The sequence below is a fragment of the Apteryx mantelli genome, chromosome 27 (assembly GCF_036417845.1).
Source record: "Apteryx mantelli isolate bAptMan1 chromosome 27, bAptMan1.hap1, whole genome shotgun sequence".
NCBI lineage: Eukaryota > Metazoa > Chordata > Aves > Apterygiformes > Apterygidae > Apteryx > Apteryx mantelli.
In genome coordinates, this window is record NC_090004.1 from 4,646,739 (window position 1) to 4,660,134 (window position 13,396).

The 13,396-nt window shown below is 48.9% G+C and overlaps 1 protein-coding gene across 3 annotated transcripts in view; it reads right to left on the reverse strand.

Annotated features, from left to right (window-relative positions):
* Positions 1-11,155, reverse strand: part of RPS6KA1 (ribosomal protein S6 kinase A1) — a 44,971-nt gene extending 33,816 nt beyond the window's left edge. Inside the window, exons 1-2 of one of the 3 annotated variants that reach the window (XM_067311326.1) lie at positions 11,022-11,155; positions 2,788-2,832 (exon numbers count right to left, since the gene is read on the reverse strand). In XM_067311326.1, the coding sequence (XP_067167427.1) occupies positions 2,788-2,832; positions 11,022-11,063 (87 nt within the window). In that variant the 5' untranslated portion in view covers positions 11,064-11,155. Of the gene's footprint in view, positions 1-2,787; positions 2,833-9,375; positions 9,479-11,021 lie in introns of those variants that run through there. The other 2 variants (XM_067311325.1, XM_067311328.1) reach the window with 2 other exon arrangements.
* Between the last annotated feature and the right edge of the window lie 2,241 nt (positions 11,156-13,396).

Sequence of the window (13,396 nt, forward strand, 5' to 3'; positions counted from 1 at the left end):
TGCAGGCATTTCCAAGATACTCAGATAAAAACACCAAGGTACGATGCTTGCAGGGACTTGTGTACCACAATTCTTCTCAAAAGGTGGGAATCCACACAAGAATAAAAGCCACAAGAAGTTGTGAAATGCACCAGATGTCCTTGGCAGGAAGCTGAGTCGCAGCTGGAGAGGCAGCTTGAAAGTATCAGGCTATTCAGAGACCACAGCCAGCCTGGCCCAAAACATCCCCTAACTACACCTGTAGTGACCGCTGCATCGTGTTGCCTGCCCAAAGACCCGAACATGCAGCAACAGCAGGTGGGATGGTGGGATAGAGAAGACTGAGGCACTGGGCGGCATCAGTCTTGTGCTACCAGCTGCAAAGTTCCCACCTCTTTTGAGGAACTCTTGGATTTCCTCCTTTTCAAAGCTCCTTTGATTATTGCCCAACTAAATAAAGATTGTACTTCTGGCAGCATCCCACTTATGGGGACAGGAGGAGGGCTGGCACTTCTGTGTGGGTGTTGAGTAATCCTTGTTGTCTGCTGCTTCGGGCTATTTTTAGAAGATATCACAGAATTAGCTGCAAAAGGATAGCAAATACAATCCTAGAATAAAGGTGCCTGCTACCCTTACAGCTCTCCATGCACAGCCATGCTAAATTTGAGGGGCATGTAAGGGATCCTGAGCAACTTTCAGCTTAAGAGTACACAACTCAAAACATTTACTGCTGCTTTAGCTCTCCTTCTTCAGTCCTTGCTATAGGCAAAAACAAGAAGCTGGTGCCAGAAGCTGCTGATGACAATGTCTACCCCCAAATGAACATAAAAATACTCAGACATTCAGTTCACTGCCTGCTTGCTTCCCCTATCTGGAGCGTCAGAGCTGGTGTGGAGTGCCAGAGTCAGCCCTGAAGTTTAAGGTATGTGTTTATAGTAAGGATTTCATTTGCCTGTGTGCTGGTAGAATACGTACCTTGTACAAACTTGGAAAATACTAAAGAGGCTATTTCAGGAACATGTAACAGAGCTTCACACATTTAAGAAGTTACCGAAAATGGGATGGTCAGACACTGTGCACAGGCATTTTGGCCCCGGTGCCTTGGAAAAGTGCAAAGCAGAACACCTGTACCAGCACAAGGTCCTTACGGTTCCCTTCCCAACCTGCTGTGGGATGTTGGACAACTTGCCCTGCTTCTCCGCTCTAGCTCCCCAGCTGTGACATGGACACAGAGGGACAGAGACAGACACGGAGTGGCAAAGAACCACAACTGCTTTTAGGCCTCTATCACATGATCTTTCTGTGAGGCTGCATCTACACCTGGAATCAGCCAGGGTTTTTCCCAGCGTGATGACCTTCAAAGAAAAAAACTGCAATTATTTTTAAAGCAACATCCTTAGCTGCTTTTACAGGAGGGCAGTTTAGATGAGTGTTTGAAGATGAAAGGGGCAAAGTCCCAAGTCTTAGAAGTCCAGCTGGAATATAACCAGAAGAGACAGATTTTTTTTTTTGTGCCAGAGATGCAGACAGTGAAGGAACATGAAAAAATTATTCTCAGGGGAGAGAAGCGCACATTATCATTGACCTGAGTTCCTCTGACCCATGCCAGATTTCTTGCAAGCCATTGGGAACGTGCCAGTCCAGCAACTGGGACAGAAATGCAGAGCAGGTAATTGAGATGCTAGAGCAATATTAGAAGTCCAACATGAGTTTCCGGAAAAGAACTGGCTGAGAAGTAGACAATTGTTTTTAGGCTTAAACTTCTTTGTGATGGTAACCAACTGGAAAAAAAAAAACCAATAAAATAAGCTTCCATGCCCTTTAGTGCAGAAAAGGAAGATGATTCAAAGTGACAGACTGCCATAGGGCACTCACTGAGTGTAAGGCGCAGGACAAAAACTCTAGACAATCCATTCAGCAAGGTCTCCCAAGCCAAATCAAACATGTAGCGCCACTGTTCACGGTCACAACATGTACGTATTAGAAAAGGAAATCCTGAAAGACTTACACTTTCGAGGTACTGCTCTGCACAGTATCTTGCAGGACAAAGAAGTATGGGCACAATTTACAGTGGTAGGAAACACCCATGTTAACAATATGGATCCCAGGTCTCCTGCCTGGAAAGGGCTCACGTCAGAGAAATCAAGTCCCGCAACATGTTGTTGCTCATGCGCAGAGCAGGAAGAGCTTTAGGTGTCTGAAGAGGGCTCAGCATGTAAGACCATAGCCCAAAACATGGGAGAGCGCAGCTCAGTTGCCTCTACTATTCCCTGCTAATGTCACCGGGGACACAGAGGGCAACTTGTCAGAAGTGCAACTCCTCCCAGCCCCACGAGGCCATGAGAATAAACGGAGATACCAGGCACTCAGCAAGGACAACTATGCCAAAGCACTTAAACACTCTTGCATTTCTCACCCCATCTGGCAAGATCACAACATAGAGAAGGGTGTAAACATGGCACTGGAACACCCCAGGGATCCTTGCTTCTGGCCCTCTGCTCTGGCCGCCTGTCCATCTCCCATGTGCTGGACTGAGGTAGCTCTTCCTGTGCAGAGTTCAAGATCACCTTGAACGCTGCTTTGGAGAAATTTTCCAGATGCGTTTGGATGGCCAAAGAGATGGGAAAAGAGAAGGTTTGTCTTCCCCCACTTCAGGCCCTCACACTCCCACATGCACTCATCCAGATTACAAAGCAGCAGTTTAAAGGGTTTAAAAATAGCCTTCCCCAACCCATTCACAAAGTCAGTTCACACACTGCATGCAGCTCAGAGGGATGAGTGAAAGACTTAAGCCAGCTGCATTTTTACCTGGGATGGAGGATTCCCACCTTCTTCTGGAGCAGCCTGCCCATTCTGCAAAGCAAGAGAACCCTCCATTAGCAAATGCCAGGCACGGGGACCTCTCCTCTCACACCCCCTTGGACGGTTTAGTTCAAGAGCCTTTCATGCAGGACAGATAGAGGAGAATGCCACTTTCAGACATGGTACAAGATTGCTGAAAATTCTAGAGGACATAGCAAAAGACTCTTTCTGCCAAGGAAAAGACCTTGTGTAAATAAGTCTCGTCTGAGGTGCGCCTCCACGTTCTCCCCAACAATTAATTAGGGCCACTTATGGTTTCACCCTTTCACTCCTCAGGCTTGGATTCCCAGAGGCGGTGTGTGCGGGAGTCCCACACTCGGCAGCACGCCCTGCAGAAACTGCTCTAGAGACACAGCCACGCGGTTGCACTGTCCCACCTCCCACGCTCACATTGCAGCTGCACCCTCCGCTGTTGCTGTGGAGCCGCTAGAAGCAGCAAGCCGGGGAGATTAAGCAAAGACAGGAAGGCAGTGAGTGCAGTTTACAGCCTCCAGGCCACCTTTGGCCTGCAAGTCAAGTTTCTGCTGCTGGAGCTCTTTAACAAAGTCACAACAGGTGACCCGAACTGCCTGGAATGGCATCAGGCTGGTCACGCTCAGAGCTGAAGCAAAGGCATATCAGGTTCAGCCCAGCACCGTGCCTGGAGAAGCTGGCAGAAGCAAAGGTGGGTGGGATTTGCTTAGATATAGATACTCAGAGCATGATAAGCGCGTACAAAAGGTTTTCTGCAGACTGTGGAGAGAAACGAGGGCAAGAAGATTTTGCTTTCATGTCTATTCGTAATACAGTCTCAGGCTGCAAAAATTCATGGAAGTCCTCACGTTCTTTGAAAAAAATCAAAGCAAAGTTATTCACTTGTCTTTTGCTTTTATGACCCAAGAGAAGAGATGCAATGCAGTTATATTTCAGCTTCAGATTCTTAGTTCAGTGTCTGGGTTTTACAACCTTTCAAGAGTTTAACAGAAAGAAAGTCAGCTTCTTCCTGGAAAAAGCAAGGAGACTTCAACCTGACATGTCTTAGGAGTATGCTACCCTCTTCTACCCTTTGGGCTAGACTTATTCTACTTCCTTTTAACACAAAGCAAGAGAAAACTTGCATTTGTTACTCTTCAGAGAGCTTTTGGAGCCACTGGGAAAACCTGATGTTAATGCTTCAGTAGGTTTCTACCACATTCAAATGGTGCTTCCAGGTTTACATCCTTCTGTTTTCCATAGGCAGGTCATCGCTGCCATTTTTAAACTGCTTGGGTACCAGCTTGCAGCTAATTTATAATAAAGGGTGTAGCACAGAAGAGCCAAAAGACTCATTTATGTACAAGTTTAGTTTTCAGATGCTCCAAATCCACAGACAATAGCCCCAAACCTCCACATATCTCCATATTTAGGCCTCTCTCCTCCCATTTCATCCCAAGGTGACCTCACAGCACCTCACAGAACAGCTTAATTCTACTACAATGCACAGTACTGCCGCACCAGCTGAGGAAAGGAAGACCTGCCTCTTAGACTGATGCTAGCCCTGCAATATTTTTATTTATCTGGACCCATTCTGAGCTCCATAAACCACTCTTTGTACCAACTGTAGTAGGCTTCAAGTTCCTACGTATTTTCAGCCAATGGCTGAAAAAAAGTAACAGCACTACCATGCAAGCCAAGTTCTTCCAGAGGAACATAGCCCTGATGTTTACACAAAGCTATTGGTGCCATTAGCACAAAGAATATCTAAGAAGTGAAGTAAGATTTTGTGTTTATGTATATCCTCCACAAAGAGGGGGGAGACGCTGTGCTCGAGATAGCCGGACTTGGAAACATGCTCATGTTTACTGGCTCAGCTGTCACTGATCAACAATTCATAAGTCGCTGCTAATCAAAACCATAACTCTGGGAGGGCTGTTTACGTCTAAAACATCTCATGTCCCACAAGAAGTAGAATTTCCATGTCAAACAGGGGGAAGTGGAGCCTGGCTCATGGTCTAGAGAACAGATCTACACGACACGTGTCAGGAGAGGGGATGAATTGAAGCGTGGGACAAACTCCTTCATTCCCTTGGGAAGATCAGCACGTGGCGAATGAACGCAGGGTCTGTTCAACCCTTCAGCTTCAGGGCTAAGCTAGGAGACACCAGGTGCTACCCCTGGACCTGCCAGACTTCCTCCAGATGAAAGACACCAGCAGAACAAGGTCTCAGAGCAGGACAGGGAGTGAGGCAGCAGGGACCTGCCCTTTTGGTCACTAATTCAGCAGCTTTCCTCCATTTCATCCCACTAACTCCTGCTGCAACAGTCACTTTCTCAAGCTGGTGTAGGACAGATTTGTAAAGAGCAAACTGCAGAGCCAAATGCTTTCCTTCTACTCCAGAGGACAAACAGAGTATTTATTCCCTGATATGGGATTCAAGAGCCATTTGTAAACCTCCAAGATGAAAATACACAACTACAGAGCCATCACATCACAAGACAGAAAACAGCTATTCACCGCGCTATAAGTACAGCTGAAATAGTTTGTGGGTTTCTTGGCTTGACGTTTGTCTCTTTAAAATGCTTTATTTCTGTACTCCTCCTGCATACCATGCACAGCGTGTTAGCGAGCGCGTATGTGTTTGCCTCTGATTGTGCCAGATACACTCTCACAGCACATTGTTCTCGTGGTTGGAAAGGAGTTGCCCGAACGTCCTACCCTGAAAGCAACTCAGAAGGGCTCCCCGCAGGCAGTAACCAAGCGATACCTGTTGCAAGGATCTCACCAGGCGGCCCAGCTCCTTCCCGCGGGTGCCCACGGCAGCAAGGAGCTGACACAGACTGGTGGCAGAGCAGGGCCGGAGCCACCAAGAAGGCAGCTGCACGTGTCTCACCAGGGCCAGCGGCCTGTCTCTGCAGCCTTCCAGCTGGTACTGCTGCGCGGCCATGGGAAATGGGGATTACAGAGCTAATCTGATGGCCACACGGAGCGTCAGCCTGGCAGCTCGGGCACCTCTGGGGTGAGTGACAGCTAAACCTCCCTGAGAAGTAATGCAAAGGCCCTTCCGCACACTTGCTGCTCTAATAAGTTTTCTTAATAGCACGCAGGAAAGTATACTGGAAAACAAGTGTATTTAGTTACGTAACTGCCAGCCTAGGCTGAACTTGGAGATATTTATCTTAGGACATCTTGCTTTTTAAACCCCTTTAATTCCACCTAATCCACAGCACAGACGGCAGTTTACAGAACTGGCCACCACTACTTTGGTCTGAAACCAGGGCAAGTTCCACCCCTGGCGGGACCACGAGAGACTGTGCCCGCTCCTACCGCCACCGAGGCCTGGCCTCCATAGTTGGCACGATCAGCACAAGTCACCCCGGATTATCGACAGCTCTGCTTAGACGGGCAGCTCGCTGCTATTTCTGGACCTCTAGGCTTTGCCTAGTCAGTATATAACACAGCAAGGTACCAAAAGGAGCTCCTTCTACCAGCTGCAACGAACTGGGAAACATTCAAGCGAGAAGGAGTGGGGGAAGACAGCCATCACCCCAGAGCTTCTGCTAGCTTGACACAAGAACAAGACATTTTATTGTTATTATTTCTGAAGTGGAATTTATGGCGTTTGCCTAGTGCAGTTTAAGAGAAAGGAAATAATTCTGCAGAAATAAAGATCTCCAACAGAATCGCCCAGCCCAAACAGACCGGGGAGTCAGCTGCGCTGCACGCAAGGCATATCAGAGACTAAAGTCACATAGTTTCCTCCTGTATCTTCTGATCATTGTTTTATGCATTGTTCAGCTAAGATGCTTGGAAAAGATAGTTATTTGTGAATAGCTTCTGCTCAGTAAAAGAGGATACATATATACAAGCAAAAATAATTAGCTTGAAGTGGTTGGGTCTGTGGTAATCCCACATCAGTTATGTTGCTGTATGTTTGTGTAACAAGGCAAGAGTTTAAAGAAAAGCACAGCCTGGATGACAGTTTCCATCGCTATGGTGATTAAGTCATCCAACTCTGCTCTATCGCTTGTACACTGCCCCAGCCAGATTTTTCAACTACATAAGCAATATTCTGAATGACAGGAGCAGGGGAGAGAACGGGGGGAAAAAAATTATGATGAAACCAGCTCAGTCCCCAGGACAGAGGTGGATCCACTTTTCTGCTGCAAAGAATTGGTCCTAACTCCCGCTGCCGCCCACTCCCATGCATTTTCCACGGAACAGCTCCAAGCTGAGCTCCGGCAGGCCGGGACAACGGGTGCCAGCTGGGACCAGACCCCAGGAACAGATGCTAGTGCTCCTGCAGTGCAGTGAAAAAAACCAAACCTCCAGACAACAGGCCCAATGCCTTCACCACCAGCACAGTGACAGCACCTCTGCTCTGTGACTCAGAAAGCAAAGGTACAAGGAAGCCGGTTTAAACCCCTGATGGCAGAGATCCCAGGGCAATTTACGTAACTGACATTCCAGAAAAGTCTCCACCTTGCCCAGGAGAGGTTAAAACCTCCTCCCCAGGCCCCTACACTCAGCAACTTTTACCTCGCACGGTGCAGAAATCCCACTGAGCCCACGTCCCTCTCTGCAGCCTGCAGATAGGCTGCTAGAGCTCAAGGAGCGCGCTAGCATCTGGCACGGGCAACGGCAGCCAGGTTTAGAGGCGAAAAGCATCCATCCTATTTTTCTCATTGGAAGCGAGAGCATGTACCTGCTCACCTCAAACCGAGGGAGGATAAATTGCTAACGTCCCACTCAACATAGAGATGCAGCCCCCCTGAGGCTTAAAGAAAGCGATTTCCTGAAATATCCCATGCAAACCGCTCCGACCCTGGAGCCGACCTAGAGCTCTGGCCAAGGTGAGATGGGGGAAGGGGATATCCGAGAAGTGAGAGTCAGGCCCCGAAGCTTCAGTTTACAATTAACACATTGGTTACTAGCGCAATGGGGAAAATAGTCCTTGCCAACTACTGTGATCTTCACAGCTGACTCCAGCTGACAAATATACAGGACCTCCCCCCCAGGCATTTCCGGTCAGAAGAGATCTCGTGATTTTGACACAGCCAGCCGACTGGCACCTGAAAGACGTAGGATTAAGTAGTAAACCGATCCTGCCAATGGCATTTGTTGCCCTGGGCACTGGCATTAGTTTTCTCCCATTATGAGTTTAGTTTTGTTATTTAGCTTTTCAGGACATCTTCCTATTTAGGAAAAAAAGAAACTACCAACTCAAAAAGCCCTGTCTTCTAGCTCTAACCTACTCCGGTACCCCAGAAGGGCTCCGAAGGCACGACGTGGTTTCAGGAATCACAATCCAGTTGTTGCAGGCTGAGCAACCTCCCTCCTCTCCCACCTTTGAGCACAAACGCATCCTCGTGACTCCTGCACTGCTTCCGAGCAGATGCTCCGAGCCCGCTGCCGGGTGCGTCCGCACCTTCAGCCCAGATGTTGTGAACCCCCAGCACATGCAGCACCTCTGGCACAAGGAAGTCTCCAGAGGTCTTGCCACATCTGGTTGATGAAAATTAGGCAACCTCACCTACTTTTGCTAGCAGACCTCTCTCTGCTATCATTGCAGCAGGAGTGAAATGCTGCCTCTGCTGAAGGCAAAGCTCATTTAAGAGGCAATTTTAAATAGGAATGAGCAAACCTGACCACTCAACCATCACATCTCTAGGCATGAGAGGAGGTAAAGGAGCATGACAGAGAACACTGAATATGGCCAAAAGGATGGGAGACTGCTAGAGTCCAAGTAAAGGGGACGGGGCAAAATCCACAATACCCATATCATTTGTTCAGGAAAGATGCTGGTTCTAATTTGGAGTAGATGATGCTTAACTAAAGATTGCCAGAGCACACTGCCTCAGCCGGCTGCTTTGCAATGGGTGAAAACTCCTGAAAGCTGTGCCTTTATTCTGAAATGGTTGTGGCACAACCCGGCAGATGTGGACAGATGAGGTGCAGTGTCCTGGGCATACAGGTTCGAGGCCGTAATTACAAGGGAAAAAGCAAAGCATCCGCCAAAGTAACAGGGAAGCATGACGGGGTACTGGGGAGTTTAAAACACAGGCAGGCCTGTCCGGGCAGCTGGTCTAGGAGAATGATAGTGAGGGAGCCTTGAAGAGAAAGACCCGAAATATGAGGCATTTATTCCCCGTCTTTCAGCAGGGACTGTTCCCCTCCACATCTGGGAAAAGGTTTAGGCGCACGCCACTGGCACTCTCTGAATAAGCACAGCCTGGAAGGGCAGCGAGGGGGCCGTGAAGCCCCCGGCGCTCCCGGCTCCGATGTAGCAGGTTGCCCGCACAGACCTCGCCAGCCCTTTGCCTGGGAGCAGCCCCTGGCACCGCACCGCACCGCTTAACTCGCCCCTTCCCCAGCCCATCACCGTGCCCGGCCCGCAACGCTCCCACCCCCCCGGGGAAATGGGGCGGGGGGGGGGGCATCCGCAGCACCCCCGGGAGCCGGGAGCGGGGGGTCCCCGGGCAGGGAGACCCAGCCCGGCCCGGCCGCTCCTTTGTTCAGCGCGGACCCCGCCGGGGCAGCCCGGTGCGGTGCGTCCCCCGCGCCGGTGCCCCGCTCACCTCCGTGTCCAGATGCACCAGCTCCATGTCGGGCCAGGGCTCGGCGAGCTGGGCGAGCGGCATGCTGGCGGCGCGCCGCGCCGGGCCGGGCCGCGCTGCGCTGCGCTGGGCACCGGCTCGCCGGGCTGCCCGGGCCGGGCCGGCGGCGGCGGCGGGGCGGGCCGGGGCGGGGCGGAGCGGAGCGGGGCGGGCGGCGCGGCTCCGCCCGCCCGGGGCAGCCCCGCCGCGCCCGAGGCCGAGAGGGCGCTTTGCCCCGGGCCGGGCGGAGCGAGCTGCTGCTCGAGCCGGAGGCGTCGAGCGAGCGCGTGTCGCGGCGGGTGGCGGGTTCGGCCGCGGGCAGGGACGGACCGCCCGCGCCGCACGGTGCCCGCACGCACCTTTGCAGCGGCGGGGCTGCTCGGGGAAGAAACCTTCCCCCTCAGCTCGCGTGACGGCTGCAGACCTCGTGCGCTGCGTGTGCCTGAAAAGACCTGCACGCGCCCCTCAGCCAAACGCGTCTTAAAACCGCTGCTAAGCTGCTGCTCGCTGCACGTAGGGCGAGCGGGGCAGTCGCTGGGGGCTCCTGTCTAGCGAGGAAATCCTCAACAGCACCAAGAGCAGCCAGCGTCTACCGCTCTGGGTCAGGCACTGAGCGCCTAACTCTCTTTTGTGCCTTGGAAAGATTTTTTTTTTCCCCCCTCCAGAGCCGGAGGAGCTGTCTGCTGCTTCGCTCCACGCACAGTGCTACAAAACATTCCCCGAAGAGGAGGGCTGCGAGGATAAACTCGGTGACAGACAATTCAGACTGCTGCTTAAAGCAGGAAACCACCCCGGGAAATCCGGATTCTAAGGTTGTGATGCACAGTGAGTCACTGCTCATCACCGTTCGCAGCGCACCCCCTCTCTCTTTTTCCTGTTCCCAACAAAACACGGATTAAAAAAAAAAAAAGCGTATCCACCTTTCTGAGGTGTTTAGAAGTCCTCAGAGGAAAAGTGCCTTAAGCATAAGTATTTATAATTCATTGCTATTTTTACTTGCTAAGCTTCTCAAATAGAGAAATGTACTCCTCTACTCATTTTTTTTAAACCAAAAGCCAAAGCACAGCATTCTCATGTTTCTTTATAAAATTATTTCTAACAGAAATTTTTTTTTAAGGGTGCATCACTAAGCATTGACTTTATCAAGGCGTAGCTGGAAATATCACTTAATGACTCCAAGTGAAAGTGCACACAGCTCTGGTTTTGCATTCTGTAGGGCACCTACCTCCAAAAGCCAGTACAGCCCTTAAACCTGCAACTTGTTCAGGCTGAGCAGTGAACTCAGAAAAAGCAGAATTAGGGCAGGGCAGAGCAGAGCAAAGCACTCCTAAAAATTCCAGCTGATCTTCATGACACTTGAAACTAATTTGTAAGTCATCCTCAGAACCTGCTTGTGAGTTATGTTAGTGCTGTTGTCTTTTTCACATGTGGGGGGGGAATTGAGCAGAAAAAATTCTGATAGGTCACAGTAAGTGTTTGAGTCAAGTCTGGGACTGCTCTCTCCCCACTCTGTGCTCAGAGCCCCTCTCTGTGCCATACGTGTTGGACTCCCACATGAAGGCATTAAATAACAACCGGAATGGTACTAGCAGGGTCCTGTTATAGCCAATTAAACTCACGTCACTTACTGTGGGAGCAAGCTGAAGCAGATCTTGCGCAGAGTTATTCATTTAGCTCCAAAGCTGTCCATAATTTCCCCTCTTGCCTGGTGCACAGTGTGCCGTCTGGTTACATTCATCCTCCAGCTGGTGCAGACTGAAACCTGCTTTAAATGGCATCGGTAACATGATGTCAATACTGGCATCCCGTTTACCTTCTTCATTTGTTTGCAAAATTCATCGCCCTTTTTGGATTTCCTTCTGCTCTGTGTGCGGGTGTCAGATGGGTCTGGAATAGGAATGCACAGACAAATGAGCAAAGGATGACACTCTGCATGCTTTCTAGAAGGAGAACAGAATGAAACACTAACATGACCTGCCATGCTTCAGTGCTAAGCCTCCGAAGCTGACCTTTGAACATCACATCCCAGCACACTCAGAGATTCCCACCTGGATGGAAAAACAAAGCAGAATATTTAAATCATAACAAATGACAGGCACAAAGGCCATTTCCCATCAGCTGGCCCACACAGAGCACCTCTCAGCTTCAAACAAGGGTTGTGCATGGGAGTTGGGCAAGATCGGGTGCTGAACAGTGATCTGGAGCAGCTGAGGGGGTAATCTTGGTCAAGCTGGTCATTAACCCCTGAGAAATCTCCGACCCCAAGGTCAAGACTGTTACTATAAACAGTGGAGAAAAAAAAAATGTTAAAAAAATGAAAAAAAATCCTTTTGAAATGTGGAAAACTGGCAGGTACCCGGCTAGTTACAGAGTGGTACAGTAACGAGTAGAAAAGCAAGGCTTAATTTTCAAGGTCACAGCGAAAGGTTGACGGACAATATCCGGAGGAACAGTCTGAAACACAGAACAAGGCCTATTGGAATTCAGTGAGGGAAAGGAGAAAGGAATCCACTGCTGCTTCCACCCCCCCCGGTAGGTCTATTGAGATGCAGAAAGTCCTTCATATTTCACAGCAGAAAGACAGGCAGGCTGACCGGGAGTTTGACAAAAGACAGAAATTATAGAGCTTTATGGAGCAATGATTTCTTTAGGCTGGAAGGAACAGAGAACTCTACACCCACAGGTGCCAGGCACCTAAACAAAAGTATCAAATTATCCTGCCCGGTTTTCCTAATAAAATAGCAAATTAAAGATACTAGGGAGACCAAAAATGACTTGTGTGTGACTGTCCTCCATTTATGAAGGTACTTTTATTGAAGGCTAGGAAAGGGTTTTGCTAAGGTAGCTCCACAGTATCCTCAAAATTATACTAACACCCTCATGCCCCCCTCCCCCAAGGCTAGATAACACCATAGCAATTGAGCAGCAATGCTGAGCAGGACTCAAAGAGAAGCAGTGCTATCTATCATCAGACTGACCATCCTTCCTTTGATTCCTGCACTAGACAACACTGAATTGCAGCTGATTAATAGAATATGAAACTTCCCACTCCAGGCTGGTGGTAAGCCCAGAGCAGTAAGTTTAGGTAAGTGGAACAAAGTAGTGGTGTCCCCCCAGTGTTTATTTCCTAGTCAAAGAACAGCTAAAAAAAGCAGCCCCTTTGCCACAAGCTGGGTGAAAAAATGTTTTTTTGAATTGAACACCAAAGCCTGTTGTTTGGGTAACTGTTATGGCTAAATACAGTGATTAAAACATATATACTGGCATCCTTCTGACACGGCTGCAGGCTGGATTAAGGTTCACAGCAGGATTTCTACATTTCCATTTAGACTGCTGCTGCTACAGGTAAACAGAGATCTCCAGATTGGCTGGATGGCCCTTTCATCATTATTACATTTGCTGAAAATTCAAAATGCTGCAGTTTTTCTTTTCTTTTCTTTTTTATTTTATTTTATTATTATTTTTTTTTTAATCAAATCATCCTCAAATACTATTGTAGATATTTTTGCCTCTGCAGTTGCCCGGCTTTTGGTTTGTAACATTTTCCTCTTCAGGGAGGCTGACAACACTCACTAAGCCAGTTATCCCCAAAGAGCCACTTCCAAAGCGGAAGTATTGAGACTCATCCTTATCCACATTACCAAATCCAGTCAGGCTTTGAAGAGGCAGACGTTTCCTCGTTATGTTAAAAGCTGCCTAAGTGATTCTCCACCTAACCATATGATAGCACAGTGCTCCCATGGCTCACTGTATCCATTCTTTTCTTTTTACTGAAGCCAGGGAGCATCTTTCTTTAAGTGCATGCTACATTGCTTTTACACATATAAGGCAATGCAAAAAGATTGCACGCATGAGAATTCACAAACTGAGTTCCAAATGCCTGCTACAGTTTACAAAGACAGACTGGTGTAATCTGCCTTGTGTATACACTACGACAGTCATTTAATTAGAGCTTATAGCAACCTTCTTTGTATTTTTAAGACTCACTAATCAGTTCCTCAGT